At 32.2% G+C, this 18,069-nt stretch overlaps 1 protein-coding gene across 1 annotated transcript; it reads right to left on the bottom strand.

The window, feature by feature from the left end:
- Positions 1 to 7,120: 7,120 nt before the first annotated feature.
- On the bottom strand, positions 7,121 to 8,959 carry LOC143180597 (nuclear RNA export factor 1). The gene has a single exon (XM_076380452.1). The coding sequence runs from the start codon at positions 8,812 to 8,814 to the stop codon at positions 7,237 to 7,239; it is 1,578 nt and encodes a 525-aa protein (XP_076236567.1). The 5' UTR covers positions 8,815 to 8,959; the 3' UTR covers positions 7,121 to 7,236.
- Positions 8,960 to 18,069: the final 9,110 nt, after the last annotated feature.

The raw sequence follows: 18,069 nt of genomic DNA, 5'->3' as shown, positions 1-18,069 counted from the left end.
GACTAATGCACGCCGACAGTAGAATAATTTTCAAGTCAGACACATTTCACGTGTATTTTAGGTGGTTTTCAATAATTAATAAGTCTGAAATGAAGCTCAAATACAATTTCGTCGTATTTTAGCATGTAAAATCACTCCTTAGAACACTTGCTGTCAAACATCTTGTATATGTAGTTTTGTTAATGTATTACATATTAGATATTTCTAATTTTAACAAAAAAGGTAATATACCTATGTTTGAAATTTCAATACATGGATTTAATAATTCTTTAGGAGTAGATTTTTGAGTGAGTGTAAGTGCCTCTTTTCTAAATACTTTTACTAACTTTACAATAAATTTATTGTTCTGTATTTTATACTTAGGTTATTCGTTAATTAAAAAATGTATGTCTATAGTTATATAATAAAATGCTATAAGATATATTTAAAAAAAACCTAAGATAACAACTTATTCAACACTTTGAGTGTCAGGTTAAAATGACTAAAAATTGTATCATGTGGGCAATTATTTTAACTTAAAAGGAATTGTTTTTATTTCATTGTTATTTTGTAATAAAAACATTTATTTAAAATATCTTATGAATTAATGATTTTTGAACATTTTATCTCAATATTTATTTATATAAAAGAACGAGAAGATTCGATTTATGCAAAAAAGTATGCTAGTTTGTGTCTTCTTCCTTTGATATTTTTTCTAGTTGCATTGAAAACGAAGTTTGGAACAATCGTATGGACCATCTTGTATATATAGTATTTCTTTTCCTTCAGTAATTGTTACTACAATTTTTTATTAGTTGATATCATTCACAATTCTGAAAATTAGTATCATTCACTATTATAAAAAATGTCACCTACCTAGGAGCCTACCTAGGAGGAGGATTATGACAGTCAAACTGTTGAATATATAATTTGTCTTTACTAGAGAAGGAGTGAATTAAACAAAATTTTCCTTTTAGCACAAAAATATAGAACACAAATCCGTATTAGAAATTTATCAATTTTAGTGACCATTTCTTTAATAAAGTCACAAATCTATATCATGGTAAACGTCTCAATCCTAAAAGTGCACGTCGACAATTGAATTGCGGGCCTAATAGCTGAATATAAGTAATATTTTATCATATAACTGTTTACTTTGAATTACATTACAGTTTAAGCTTAAAATTAGCGTTAGAGCTCAGGTCCTGGGACATGGTCGGTTACTGAAACATTTACCTTATAGCTAAAAATTCTAGGTGGTTTAAACTTGAAAGTATAGAACATGCGATCATTTTAAATCACTGTCGCAGATATAATTTCATTCCATTTTTGGTTTATTTTCAATCAAAAAGAGTCCGTCTAGGTCGCGACCTCCGTCATTATGAGAGTAACAAGGGAAAACGAAAGGACAGGATTCACTCGAGCAGTGAACGCATCCTTGTGCCAGATTCGAACCAACAACGACACATTCGTAGCACGAAACTGATTGCGTGTCCGTAAGCCTCGTTCCTGTCGAAAAGCCTCGTGTTATCGCTTCCTATCGTGTTCAGCGTGTTGCCTCGCCAGGAAGAGGGCTCGGCTCGATCTCTGTCCCGAAGAAACTGAAATTAAATCGTGAAACGATCAAAGGGGAAATGTGCTCCACAGCTCAAGATGACCGAAATTGTGACTAGATGAGGAAATTGATCGAAGGTTTTGCACAAGCAACGTTTACACGTTGAACCGATTCTCACGAGCTTTGCAAACAAGGAGACAAATATCTGGCAATTTGTAAAGTTGTGCGCATGGAAGAATTGAGAGACGTGTCCGATTTCCAGGTGATTAGTTTAAGCATGCCCTGTAGGTCGGCATATAAACGCGTCTGTGAGATCGGGTAGATGAATGATAATTAAGTTACAGCCAAGTTGCACTATTTCTCTGGTAATGAATGCACGCTTCTTAAGCCTTCAATTAGCGTTCTTTAGCCTTTTAGGCCTCTCCTTCTAACGAAATTCGCCACCGATCACGCAATAGCATCACGAACATCCCGTACTTTCATCAATTTCACGATATTAGGAGCTCCTGTGTTCATATATCATCAAACTTCTACTCTACTCGCGATCAAAGCGAGTTTTTATATGCTTTTTATTGTTTTTATATTAAATAATATTCAGCTGGTTTTTTACACTTTATGACGAAACTTATAATACTTTCAGCGCTGAATCACATATTCACATTACTTTACCCCTTTATGCTACCGTATTCGACTATAGCCGAACGCTGTTGCATTTCCGTTCGTTGCTAATTTCTACTTTAGTTGACGCGTATAACATGTACAGTAACATTTGAAATGCAAAAGAAAGTCGAAAATTAAAGACCTTTTTTTCGCCTAGAATTGACACTTTTCAAGAATCGACTTCTTCTACAAGAGATAGAAAAAACTATTGCAAGTATTCATCTAAGTAATTCTAATTCGAAAGATAAAGGTACATCTGCTTTATATGTATGTAAAACATGAAAGCGCTTAATTAACTCATTATTAAGAATCATGGACGCCAATTTCTAAAACACTGTTTCGAGAAAGTCGTATTTGAAGTTTTGCATGCAATTTCAACGTACTTAGCAATTTATTTATAACACTTACTTTTACTCTGCTATTTCTGTCGAATAAGGAGGTCACTCTTCTTTCAGAAGAAGTTGATAAAAAATACAAGACAAATTTTTATAATTTGATAATTTGATAATTTGAGAGTGCGAATGCGATATACACTTAGAGTTTCTAGCAGTGGGTCGCTTTCTCAAGATCACTGTGACTTTGTTATTTTATTGAATTCAGATATAAAGTTCCAAAAATACATTTTTGAGATGTTACCCTTTAAGAAAATGCAATAAAAATTGATTTTTCAACGCCTGCAAAGGAGAATAACCCCTTAAGTACGAAATACAATAAGTCTTCATTAATTGATAAATAAACAAATTTGGGTGATCAGTTAACGAGGGAGTACCGTAATTGTTTATGTTTAAACAACACACATACGATACATATTCTTTAATTTCAATTATATAATTTACTATCTAATTTAAAATTTGCTAATTAGTAACATTATGGAATAAGTAGTATCTAACAAAACGGCTATAGTATCGCGATATCAAAATTATCTATTTATTTCAAATAAGAGGAATTTTATATACTAGGTAGTAAACAATATTGTGCAAATTGATGAATAACATAACGGTTATTAGAAATTTTCATACATAGCAAGAATTAACTGCTTTTGTACCAAAACGAGTGCAAAATTTCAAAATAGGATAAATTTTATATTAAAACCTCAACATAGCGTATTACGTTTTTGCTTAAGATTAACTTTACTAATAAAGTAATATTGTAATCAAAGAATTCGTATTTACATCAATTCGCACAAAACTGTACGTTAATATTTTGTTATTTTCTTTATTCAATATTAAGAAAGAAAATAATCATTAAAATAATTTCAGATTGCGTAACAATTTATGCTACAATATACAGTATTTGATTATTTCCTTGAAATAGAATAAGATAAGTGTCATTACTGTTTTACTTTTGCATGAGAAGCACTTTTTTACTGGCAAGTATCTAAAGGAAGTAACTCAAAATGCACTAATACGTTACTTAATAATTTTCAAACAATGTTATTTCAAATCTGCCCAGGTTTACTGAAAGCAGCACTATAAATTTTATTTTCCCCGTGCATTGTTAGTCCTCCGACCGGCGACTAATTAGTGAGGAGCCTCTCACTCGTCGCACCTGTCCGTGGACCTCTACAAAGAATCTCTCACGGGAGTTGCGCATACGTTAGAAGAGTCCCTCTTCCTCGTTGATTCTCGCACAATTCGCCCCGAATACGCTGGAAACGCGTAACCCACATTTACGTAATTCCACGAAGGTGCGAACGATCCGAGTAAACGTCACCACTCTCGCGATCGAGTCTTCCGCGCGCTGAGAAATGTCGGAAATACAAAGGTCAGCGAGATTGCTCAAGTCTCAAAGGACAGTCATCGATAGACACTATGCTTGCAGTTAACTATGGATCCCATTCATCGTCCATCTTCAATATTTTCGAACAACTTGGCTCTAAGGATTTCTCATTGAATAACCCATGTTCTAAAACTAACTAAAGGTTTCTCATTGAATAACCAACTATCATTACTGTGAAATAATTCACCGATTTATGGCTCGCTTTCTTCTCGACATTAATCGTATCTTACGTGGTCTTTTGAATTCTTTTACCCTGGCACTTTGAGAGGACAGAGAATGAGCCAGGAAATTCTGTGACGGAGCCGATTGAAGGAAGTCGTAATTGGTTGAGGGCATATCCTGGAATAATCGTGGGCCTGCTACTTTTACGAAGGCAAAAGTTTCGTGGGAGGCTGTCGGGGGTCTCACAGTAGGCAACAATCATTTTATTATGCCGCTAGGAATGCGTCAGGTACTGTAATTGTTGGTAAAGCGGCCCCGCTCAACTAACGTACACATAATCGCGTAACGCCGTGCGTTATGTATTCTATTGGGGAGGGATCTTTTTTTTATGGTGTCTTCCAGACAGTTTTGTGACCAGGAAGCGATTTGGTTGCGTAATGGGAAACATTCTCGGCGATGGAATCTCGGGAAAGATATGGCAACGCATCTGACTATTTAGAGCACTTGGTTTACTTTCTTTGATGAATCTAGAGAGATAAAATGATTTATATTGTGATATAGTCTTGATTTAAATATTTAAAACACGATATTCCTAGCTATAGGGTTTTGATATGAAATTTGACTTATTATATGGGTATTATGGGTTTAATTTTATTTAATTTTGAAATATATTAATTCTCTTTTGTTAGGATTGCAACATTGTTCTATCAAAACTCGCGTTTGTTATTGTCTTTTAATTGTTACTGTGTATATCTTTTATGTTATTTATACAATTATTCTTGTTTAATATTTGCAATTTATGTTTAACATTAACTAAATTTGTATCACTTATGAGTAGTTAAATGTCATACTGATTAATATTCAAGAACATACAAAGTGCTTGACGATAGCAATAAAAAATTCTAAGGGATGACTCTACATGCAGGGTCCTTAGGAAACAGGAAAAATATCAAGTTTTGGCATTTCTCAGAGAGCGAAAATTTATTTTTCAATATAAGGTTACAACTTCTTATTTGCTCATATATCTATATAAAAAGTTTGAATTTGCAATGTGGCATAGCCAGTGATAAAAAAAATGTTAAACTTAAAATTTGTTAAAATCGACATTTTTCTTTCTACCTATTGACCTTTCACATGCTAAAATAAAACGAAAATGGAGATTTCGTTTCTCAGTTATTAATTATTGAGATAACGTCTAAAATACTCCTGAAACGAATTTGATTCAGTACTTATTTTACTGACATTGCTGTGTCTGACCTAACTAGTGTCGACAGTAGAATAAGTCCCAAGTCAGACACAATTTCATGCGAATTTTAGTCATTGTTGATTGTCGTCTTATTTTGTCATGTACGATCATTAATTATCCCTTCAAATTTCTGTCACTTGTTATCGAATAACCTGTATAATGATCTTAGTCCCTTTGTTAGTGGAAGATTTGCTGTAACCTTTTCGCTTCCTTGTATCATCTAATGGAGATGCCTGTGAGCCATAAATTGCGTCTAAAGTTCACCTTTACTTTGCGCTAAAAGCCTTGGTGTCAATATTCTAAACCATCACCTTGGAAATGTTATTCTTCGACATATACTAAAGTGGAGCTATCATATTCTATGACACCTAGTAGGTTGGTAGACACATGCTTATTGCGGGGGCGGTTAAGATTTATTTACTGCACGTGGATAATTCCTTTGTGTATTATCTGCCTTGGCCTCTCTAAAGAGAGGATTTTCTTGCATCCACGTTTCTCCTTGAAGCGATCTGTTGCTTACAAGAGACATGTTTTAATGGTCACCAAGAGCTGGAGAAACGTGTCACAGTAGCTATTACATAATTGGAGATAGCTGTGATAAACAATGACGCGATTCGGTAAAAGAGTCAGACCAGTCTATGGACATTATAACTACTTAATTTCATTCACTTTGTACGCTGTAATCACAGTAATCCTTGGATGTATAACCTTTTGATGAAGTCAGTAAGTATCCAAGGAGTTTCTTCTAAATGCCAGAGGAGTAACATCACGATGTGCTCATTCATCTACGATGGTATGGTGCATACCATGAGAGGGAAATGCTTCATAAAAAAGAAAACGTGTGCAGTTGTTTATAATACATGCAATCCTGCTTTGCCAAGGACATTGAATTTTTATTGTAGTTCTTTGGCATTATGAGAATGATATATGTTTTTAATTCCTTTTCCTTGTAATCATTAAAATATCCGATTACGTGTTGTGTAATAAATTCATTTTATGATTTGTAAAATATAAATAATTAGGATTTCTTTTACAGTGCATTGAAATTGTAAATTATATGGAAAAGATACACGAGTGAAATTTTTACTTTCACATTAGCATCGTAATGAGAATACGAAGTTTTTAAACATGTGGCAATTTAATCGTACTGTAGAGTCATCTGTTGAGGAATAATGTAACTTTAAAAACGTGATAATGTAGGTGATTATACATAATTTATTGAAAATTATAAATATACACATCAACGAAATAATGCGAACATAAATGACAGAACCATAAAAATAAATTGTATGTCATTGGATGTAACGTCTTTTTGTATAGTTTTTATTTTGAATGAGAATATGTTGGGTGATAAACATATTTTATACCTCGTTTACGTTATTAAAATCTTACGCAGGATAAATTAATAAATCGGAAAACAATAAATAATACATATATTTATTATTAATTTACAGATATAAAAATTACTATAGTTCTTTATATTTAGTCAGTCGAAAACGTTTCTATATATCAAGTTTATCTTATATTTTATTTAAGTAAATTTTAAGAAACTTAATATATATTTGTAGCTATAAAGCAACACAAAATGTAATATTTAAAAAAAATTTGAGTTTATACCTTAATAAAACTATAAGGTGAAATTGATATTTTCAACAAAAGGAAATTGAATTAAAGAAACCTTTTTCTTAAAAAACAAAAATATTCCCAAATGTAAGTTTATAATGAAAAACTGAGGTCCTAAGCTTGAAATACTAATATCTCAAAGAACATGCGACTTATTTTGTTTTGCCTTACAATTACAGATATATTATTTCTATTTAGTCACTTATTATAATATTAATAAGAAAGTATAATACTATCTTAAAAATGCTGTAGCTGGTATAGCAGAATCTTTGTAGTCCTTCATAAAATTTGAGATTGCTTTTCTTATGTTCCATTTGGCTTCTTCCAGGTATGTCTGACACCATTCATTGTTTAATGTAGTAATTTCTATAAGTTTGTTTAATAATTCTTTTTTTTCTGTGACACTAAAACAAGTTGGTGTGAAATCTTCATAGGAAGTTCTTGTTTCTATACTACTAGGTGCAATTTCTTCTACAGTTGAATCCACGTGATATTGATCATTTAAAATATTGTATTCATTATCAGCACCAGCTAGTATAACAAATGTTCTATTGAATGACAGAACTTGAGACGGGTTATTAAGTACTTTGAACAATCCACTAACAGAGATTACTAAACATTTTTCATCGTCATACATCAGATCATATTTAAGTGAACTTCTGTCATGATAGGATCGTGGTAATCTCTTTAAGCCACTTAGTATATTATCTTGTCCATAATAAAGATGTTGTCGCTTTTTGTTGATGTCAGTATGTTTTAACAAGTTTCTGTTGGCTGTAAATTGTACAAGGTTTCTTTTATGAGCCAGAGATGATGCAATACCAAAGCTCATAGAATAAAATGCAGATTTATGATACAATCCCCTTAAAACTGTTCTATCATTTTGATCATATAGATTGAAAAAATGGGAAACAAATTTTGTCACTAATTCTTCTCTTGCTGGGTTTTTAAAATAATTAGAATATGTTACTGGTACACCCGATGTTTTAATATAAGCTCCATCTAGTTGAATCAAATGAGGGCAATACTTTATTGCAGATTCTACATATTGTTGTGGATTTGAATAATTCTCACAAAGTGGATTTCCATCTAACCACAGTTTTAGTATGTACAAACACTTTAAAGGTGCAAGTAATTCCATGTTGTATAAATTATTGTATCTTAAGTCTATAAACTTTAAAGAAGATAAGTTACAGTTTGCTAAAGGAGATAAATTGAATAATTCATTTTTCTGTAGATTCATATGTTCAACATTAACAATAGAAGTCTTAGTTAGTTTTAGAACATGGGTGAAAGTTCGGTGTTGAGACAAAGGACAATAAAAAGTTTTAGACATATCAGGATCCTTATGAAATTCTTCTAAATTTAGGATCCTTTTGGCGGAGTCATATCTCTTAGTTAATGCTGTTAATAGTAATGGTTGAAGATTAATTTTCAAATCGTGAATAGATGCAAATCCTAAAGTTATTACTAATATCATTGGATCTCCTTCAGGAGTTTTAATTATTAAATTAGTTTTACATAGTTTGTCTAAGGCATGTGGACAATTTCTTGCTAAGAAAAATGTATCATCTCCACTGATTTGATACGTCACAGGTATTAATTCTGCTGGTTCAATGGCATTTAAAATAGACTTCATCACAGTTTCCTTATCAAATTGTGTTCCTTTTACGATTTGAATTTTATGCCATATATCTGATCGACCCATCAATGTTCTTTCTTGAAACATTGAGCCACCCATACTTATCTTTATAGCAATAGATGAATCTAGGTGTATGGGCATAATTGGTAAATTCTGTTGTCGTTGCATCTTTGATATCTGGTAGTTCAATGCTTCTTTGAACTTATGAATATTTTCATAGAAACATGTAATTCAAAATACTTGTTCAATGAAGAAGTAGCTTGTTTCACAAGTTTTCACAACTTCTTTCAAAACAAAATGATACTGTTATTATTTACATTGCTAGGTTAAGTTTCCTCTTGTACGATTTACATTTTATACATAGATCATATGACACTTTCTTTATAATGCTTATATTAAAACAAACACTTACTTTACATTTAAGTTCTATTAATCCGAGTGATATTATTAAAAACAGTTAATAATATGTTGACAATTGTTATTCGAATTTGAATGAGCGCTTGTCGACATCTGCTGGCAAATGCTATTATTTACAAATCCTACGCAGTTTATGCTCGTATCGATAAATCTGCTATTCTATGTTAAAGAATCATGGGCGTTTTGCTAGTTAAGCAAATAAAAAAATCAGTGAATGCATATTATTAAACTAAGAATCTGTATTCAGAATACGTAAAGCGGAGTAGAATTCATAAAAACGATCATATATTTCTATCACAAAGTACAAAAGTGTAAGGAAAGCATAAACTAAATAGGTATGAGTTCGATTATCACTTTTATTTTATTTTCAGCATTATTAATATACTATAGAAAACGATCATAGTATTCATTATGGCAGGAGCATCGATGAATATTTTGCCGTTAACAGAAGTCATAAATTAATTTTTTCACTATTGCCGAATTTAATATAAAGACATGTTTGTGTATTCAAATTGTGCGCCATATTAGTCCAGTCGCGGACACACTCGGAGTTAGACGTGTGTATTTCTGGCAGTGTTAAACGTATTTAATCCTACTTTGGTGGTTGCTAATTACATATTTCTAAATTATTTTTGAATTATTTCCAAATTAATTTTGAATGTGATTTTTATTTTTATATCTTTTATGGTAAAGTGTAATTGCTGTATTGTTTATTTCTTCGTGTTTTCCTATGTTGCTTGTGGCAGACTTATAGTACATTCTAATTGGGTAAAACGTAATCGAACTTCAAATAGTTTTTGATACAAATTTTGACATTTTATTGATTGTTATCGTATTTTGTGTTGTTACAGGAAAACAATAAAATATTTCAACTGAATGAGATTTGATACTTGGCGATTTCATTATTCTTGGCATTTTGGATGTTGCGCGCGCAGTTCATTTTTAACAGAATCACGCTGGAACGCAAGCTTCATCGCAAAGGTAATTTGCTATTATTTGTTCAAGTTTTGCGTGTTTCTGGAATACATAAGATATTTTCGTGAAGATACAGTAAAGATACGTGTATCTTTTACCATACGTAATAACTGAACACATTTTATAAAGAAATTAATTTCTTTAAAGAATCTATAGATATTTAAGCCATAGTCACGTGATTGCTACTGCGCATGTACGATCGCGCTTCTAACAGTTTCTTCGTGCCTACGCACATATCAAGATATTCTCTCAGTTTTTGTTAGTTTTTCCATAGAACAAACGTTTAATTTTTCATTTTGTTGAATCCATCGTTGATTTTGGAAATTTCTATTAGATATATATATTTAATTTTTTGTGCGTTTCTGTAAAAGTTCTATTTATTACATGAATCTTTGAAACGAAGAAATACTGATGGTACATTCTTATTGTTAAATATAGTTTTGTTAAATATAGTTTTTACGTTTAGTAACCTAACAAATTAAGGTAATCTTTATACTTTTTTTTGCGCAGTCGGCTTGGCGGTGACCGTAGACCTTTGAGAATTTCTCGCCCTCATTTTGTTGTTACGTATAAGGGATGGCACTGTAGTTTAGTCCGAAGATCTGTTACGCTTACTATTCTTTCGATTCTGGAAGCTGTACGCGTAATCTGCTGTGAACAGACTGATCGTGGAGAGCAGGGGTTGTCGTAAAGGTAAGTAAGCAATTTCTTATAAAAACAGTATAAATTATAAAATACCCTCAGGAAGTTTTTGAGCGTATATATATCTGAGAAAGTAGCGTCGTTTTCAAGACACTTTTTATTTTATACTTACAATTGGATCCTGTTCTGCATTAGTGTGTTAATCCACAGATAATTATATAGTTTTGAGAAATCGAGCGTTTTACATTTTTTCTCAAATAATACATATAATAGCAATTTTCTTACTATATTTAGTAATATTATTTATTAAAATAGTTGTTTAATTGTAATAATAGTAGTTTACAAATAAAATATAACCTGATAGTTCATTTAAAATATGTAAGCTAATTAATTATTATCTAATTATTATTAGATAGGATCTGAAAAGAGTAGTATTTATTATTATTAATGCATATTAATATTTCTTTCTTTGAACTTGCAAGTGATATAAGGGATAATATTAAAGAATTAAAGATTCTAATTATATTCAAAATTACATATAATATTTAAATGCAAAATATCAGTTGATCAATAAGACAATTCGTAAAAATAATTGTAGGCTTAGAAATTTCAACAAATTCTGTTAAAGTATTTATTAGTAAATAATATGATTAAAATATACTTTATTTGTAACAATACTCTACTCATAACTCGAAATTCGATGTTTTGTGGGTTAACACACCAATGTAAAACAAAGCCCAATTGATAGATTAATGCTGTAAAAAAGAAATTCAATCGCATGTTTTACTTGAATTTATAGAAAGGGTAAATAACTTAAAGCCCTTTTGACTTATTTTTATTTTAGGACGTTATATAACTGTTATAATTTTTCTTTAATATCATATTATTTATATTAATAATCTAACAGGTAAAGTATGAAGTTTTGTACCTTATCTGTGTTCATAGTATCTTGGTGTATGAATATTAAGTTGTTCTATAAGTAATGCTGTAATATGTGAAGTGGTAATTAAAAATAACAGTATGCATTAATTACTTTACGCATAAAATGTTTATGAGATCTCATTATTTATGAGATGACTTAATAGATAATAGATGACTTAATATATACTTATAAGTATTTCATACAAAAATAAATGACTTTACATTAAGTTAGATTCATATTAATTTAGCTATATTAAGAAGATAAAATTAAGTAAGTTAATTTCTTGAACACAAGTAGCATTTTTCCCGTGTAAGTACTTAGAACATAGCTCCTTTTATATGTTTGCATAATGATTGAAAAAGAATCATTCTGGAAATATGTATAAAGAAGGTAAATATTAAAAAAATTGTTAACACATTAGAAATACGAATGAGACATAATAAGATGTATTGTTGCGATTATTGTTTATTGTTGCGATATCTTTGGAAGTAAATTGAGGTCGTTAAATTTAATTCCTCCCTTATCAACAGTTGAGTGTCTACTCATAATGGGTTATAATTATCATTTAATATATGCATCAACTTTTAAAACTTTTACCACTGAGAACGTACTTAAACCAAAAATGTTTATGTATGTGTATTTAGCAAAAGTGGCCAAGTTAATCTTCAATTTTTAGATGGGTAAAGCAGTTTTCTTCAACTATGAAAGTTTATAAGATAAAACTACTTCTTTATGTCAGTTATTGCCAAATATAATTTTTTATGTCATATTACCAATTCAAAAGGAATTGCGATTGCATCTCTATTCGCGGTAAAAACAAAAACGGAGTATTATATTAAAAATTTGGAAAAAGGGATATTCTTTGAAATAGTAAATATTAAGAATTATTTTACTATTTTATGAAGTTTCAGTCCATTACGATGTAATATTCTTAAGTGTACATTTATTTTATATCTATATATTTTATCATTTTATTAATTTCTTAGATATATTTTCGCGAATTTAATGGTATACGAAAAGACGTTCTCCACTTTTAAATTAAATTGTACGTTTGTCACAATTGTGTTACAAATGATTGCATTTGCAATTAAATGTCAGGGAAAGAACATGAATTTTTCAAAATAGACTATTCTACGATTGATTTTTTTACAAATGTAACGGTGTATGTACAGTTTTCAATTACACAATTTTTTAAAATAGAAATGTTCACTTTCCCAAAAGTTGAAAGTATTAGAATACAATCGAAGAATAATTAATTTGTAAGACATTTGGAGTAATTAAGGGGTGATTCTACGATTACATGCTAAAATAAAAAGAAAATCAAAATAGACGAATTTACGGTTTAGGCTTTGTTTTCGAGTTATTAATCGTTGAGAAAACATCTAATAGATTGAGTTTGGTTTGAGATTTATTCTACTGAAGTCGTTTGCCTGATCTGTCTAATGCACGCCCACAGTAGAATAAGTCATAAAGCAGACATATTTTACACGAATTTTAGACGTTTTTGCAATAATTAATAAATCTGAGACAAAGTCCCAAATACAATTTCGTTATTTTTTATTTTCGTCCTATTTTGACATGCAGACTTATTTCTTAAAATTTTTGATATCTATTGTCGAACACGCTGCATCTAATGGTACATATCAAGAACAAATATTTTAAAAAGTATTAACAACTTAATATTGCAGCGATTTGTGAAGAAGAATAATGAAAAAATAAGTGAGCACATATGTACTGTCAGTTTAACTGGAAACCTTCTAATGGGTGGTGGCAGTACTTACAATGTTAACAGCATTTAGAATAAATGCTGCCAACACTTGGAGAATTTTCAAATAAATTGATCACCCTGTATATGCGCTCTGGTAATACTGACCAGGAAAATCGCGTGTATATGTATGTGCTAACGACGCAAATGCATTAAACAAGTTGAAACTCTGTGTGATTATAACAAATAAAGTAACGAGTAGAATAACTAATAAGAAATATAGAACAGTTCATAGTCATTTATTGTAACGATGACCTATTAAGCTCCACAAAATATAATATTTAATTCTAGAAAATTTAAAGGAAACCAATAAAAAAGCGGTGTAAAAAATATGAATATTCTTAATCGATACTAATATGTTTCTACACAGAATGATAAGAAGATTCAATCTACTGTACTTGCATAAGATAAATGTGCATTTCCATTTAAAAAGTTGTGTGGATGCATAAGTCACGTGCACCCCATTGCATTTGCGAAAAACTTGGTCTTAGAAAGGTAGTTCTCTTCGAACTATTTACCTTTTTTCTTTTATATTTTGTTTAATTACAACAAGAAAAGACTTACAGTTTATTTCATTTGCATTGTCCGCAGAATCTATTTATAACATAATTTTACCATTGCCAACAGTAGAGTTGAATAATTCCTAGAATTTTCATAAAGTTTACACTTCAACTTATGACACAAACTCTCATAACATGATAGGTCTATTCTACGCTTCGCCTCTGGTGATAGGTTTATTCTTACACCTCGCACGAGTTATTCGCTCCAGATACACGGCCCCCGCGTGCGTCTCGTCGCTCTTAAATGTGTTATTTTGTGCAACTATTCGAGCACGATCAATCACGCATGTGAACAACAATGAACAGCGTCGAAATAGAGGGATAGAAGGCCTCGAAACCGGTGATTTTGTCCTCCTCGTCGTGTATCGACGGCGCAGCCTTGGGCATCCTCTTCCGCGTTTCACGTCGTCGGAAAAGGAAAAATCCACCCCGACCGAACGATCTGCTAGTTATATACCAGCCGCAGAGATTTTTCACGGCAAAACACACTCGACCAGCTGCACAGTAATGGTCGAGACACCATATGCGGTGACCCCGTGGATACGAGATACGTCCTGCCACGTTAAGTGTGGGATTTAGACACCAGACTTCGCTGGAAAAATGTTAATGGCATGCACTGGAACTTCTTGCCAGTTTAGTTATCGAGCCACTCTTATGATGAAGAAAATATATGCATTGCGATATGCAGAGTGTTACCACATCCAAGTTATAATTGCAGTTGGAATGTCTCTAGAAAATCAAAATTAAACGAAACCGTTCAATAGAATATTTTTTACACATGGCTGTAATTTAAAGTAGATCAATTTCGAAACGAAAGGTAATGGAGCGGGGTTTCCCAATTGGAAGATTTGATTTAATAGATTTGAACATTTTTTAATTATTCTATTTTGTTAAGGTTTTCATATCTTCTAACTTTCCAATTTTTAAGTTCTTCAATATTTAGATATTCAGATTATGAAATTAACAAATTATGGCATTCGTGAGTTACGAAATTAGCAGATCATCAAATTATTAGAATCAGAAAGTATCAAAATAACAGATTATCAAATTAGGAAGTTAGCAAATTAGTAAACTGTTAAATTAATATATTAGAAAATAAGTAAATAATAATGTTACCGCTAATAATGTTAAATACCTAATTAAATATTCGATTTATGAAACATTTAAATATTCTGATATTGTAATTTACAAACGGGAAATATTCTATTACAAAAATAGAAAAATTACAATAATAGCGAACTTCAAAGCCGTCACAAAAAGGATGAAAAATAAAAGTTATATATACAATGAACAAGAGAAAAGAATAGGAAAAAGTCAATAGAGAACACATTATACGAGACGAAAAAAAAAAGAGAAAATGAAAAAGAATTAACGATAACCTTAAAAACAAATAATAGGTCAGCAACAGTGCGACGCTGAGTGAGGGTATCAGACCAAGGTGCTGTAATACAGGTTCATAGCCATGGCAGAAAAAAGAAATAGGAGAGTCGGTCCTGTTTGAAGCTAGTCTTAAGGATCTATGCTCTACAGTGTACACCCTCGATAAACGACGAATGATACTTGTAGTAGGGTGACATATAGGGAGACAACAGATCCATACTAGATATTCAAAAGTTTGACATTGTAAAATTATCAGATTAGTAGATTATGTATTACGCTTTTAGATTATCAGAGCATTACATTTTTAGACTATCAAACTAACAATCAACCATAGAGTCATTCAACTATTCAAATATTTATACAGTCACATGATTTAATAATGAAATACTCAAATAGTCAAAGAATCAAGTAGTCAAATGGTCAAGTTAACAAATAATTCAATGATGACACACTTAATTAGTCATATAGTCAAATATTTAAATAGTCAAATAGTGAAACATCCATACAGTTACATAATCAAACAGCGAAACAGGTAAATAGCCAAATACCCAAACGTTCCAGGAACTCACTTCATAAGTGAAGTAGAGAAATAAAGATTAACACTGGAACTACCAGAGCCGTCAAAATAATGGATATGACGATACTTTACATGTACTTTTTCAAAAAGCTATAATTTTGGTACACGATTAAAAATAGACATATTTCGGTAGTGAAATAATAAGAAGCAAAGTGCAATCTTCATCCAAGAATAAACGAATTAGACACGCTGACTTTTTTCGAAAGTATGCGTGCTCTTGAATCTTCCAGCAGCCTGGACTTCTTAGGGTTAATGAACAGAAACATTGACATGTTTCACATGCTTTCCTTCCACCTCTTCGGGGCAGGAATTTGTCGAGAGCTCCACGGCGCGTACGTTTCCCGCGACGTGTATACAGCCGCGTCGATGCGGCCGGTATTATAGCAATTCAATAATAAATTGTAGAACGCTCGGTCGTCGCATTATGCGCCAGTAATCACAGTAATAAGCAGTTCTAAAAGTAACGTAAGTACGTTGTAGGTAGTAACGAGTGAGAGCCGTAATCTCGGGGATGCCCCTATCTTCGTATTCTCGAGGCATCGCGGGGAATGTCGGAGCGGGACAGAGGAGTGAAATCATGAAAATAAGCCTGAGAGAGAGGGAGAGTCGACAGGAGAGAAGGTACGGGGACGCGTGAAGGAGAAGCGGCGAAGGGGTGGATGGGGAGGCGTAGAGAAAAGGACGTTGGAAGAGGAGCCCATGGGCGTCATCTTCGCGGCGCGATCTAGAATCGGCATAATTTACAACTCTCGGAGGAAATTGAGCCGCGTCGAGTTGATGCAAAAGTCGACGCGAAGCACGAGCCGCGATTATAGGTGCCTGCCTTTCCTTCCGGCAGTAGATCACGCCCGATTGATGAATTTCTGCCTGCCGGATAGGAAAGGGTTAGAGACGTCTGCCATCGATTTTTCGTCGCTGTTACTGTGCGTGATTGCTCTATCGAGTGTCCCCGAAGTCTGCGCAATAAATATTGAAAATCGTTTAACAAGTACGAGAACACCGACGAGTTCAAAGGGCTCGAATTTTTTGATAGCGATGGTGTTTACGCTGGTGATGGGAGCTTACGTTGCCGAAGATTAAAGGTGAAAAGTTGTAACTCGAGATTGATAAAGCGCCTGGTACCAGAAATAACGTTGTCGATGGTTCATCAGATTGCGCGGTAGAAAAATTGGATTAGATGCGGGGAAATTGATTCGAGAGGTTCTCTAAAGTTTTATGTCTCCCCTCCATACTTTCTGCCCCTACCAGTTTGGATTGCTATCGATAAAGAGTGGCGAACGTACGCCTATGAGAAGAAGCTGGTGCACACGGAGAACTGTGTTCCGTACGTACCCGTTAAGCCAACATCTAATTCGATAACTGGCGAAAATAATAACGTAGCGTTCTCTGTTGCGTTCGTCGAGCGTAATCATCCGTTTCTGGTACCGGGTGTCCACAGCGAGTTATCGATATCGATTCTCTCGCAGCCGAACCGGATATCATTGAACACCGCTCTTTTCTGGTTCCTTTTCCGGTCGGCGGTTGGTCGAGGATGCCCGGTGTTATGTTGAATAATCTTATATTTTGGAAAATAATGCAAATTTAAATACTATTTGGATGGCTTAATGCACAAACGTTGTATGCCCACTTATGGTTAAGTTTGAAATTTTATATTATAAAACCTATTTATAACATAAAATTTCAAACTGATTATACAATCTATTTATAATATAAAATCTCACACTTGACCAAAAGTGGCCATACGTTTGTGCATTAATCTAACGATTTTTATTAGTGATTATAATTAAAATGAGTTATGTGGTATTTTATAAATTTCGATGCATTTCTGATGCATTCTTTTGTTTATTGTATTGCAGTAATATTATTACTGTGGAAATATAATGATTATTGCCTTTGTGATTTTCATATTTTGTTTGTGGTTGCTTAAATGATTATTTTGTGATTATTACTTTTCATTAAGCAGAGAAAAAATTTGGGGAGGAAATATTTTCATTTTCCGAGGTTTCTAATATGACTAAACAGCTGCTATTTGATTTGGAAACAAGCTAGAATACATTTAAAATTGACTAATTAAAAATATTTTGCTCAGAATAAGAAATATATTACGTCAAATGTTACGAATTATAGCTCATAATACATTTTCAAAGTCCTAACTTGTTAAAAATTTTTGATTCAGAAAATTCTG

Source organism: Calliopsis andreniformis, chromosome 6 (genome assembly GCF_051401765.1).
Source record: "Calliopsis andreniformis isolate RMS-2024a chromosome 6, iyCalAndr_principal, whole genome shotgun sequence".
NCBI classification, from domain to species: Eukaryota; Metazoa; Arthropoda; class Insecta; order Hymenoptera; family Andrenidae; genus Calliopsis; species Calliopsis andreniformis.
Note: the sequence above shows the minus strand (reverse complement) of the source record. Positions and strands in the feature narration are given on the sequence as shown.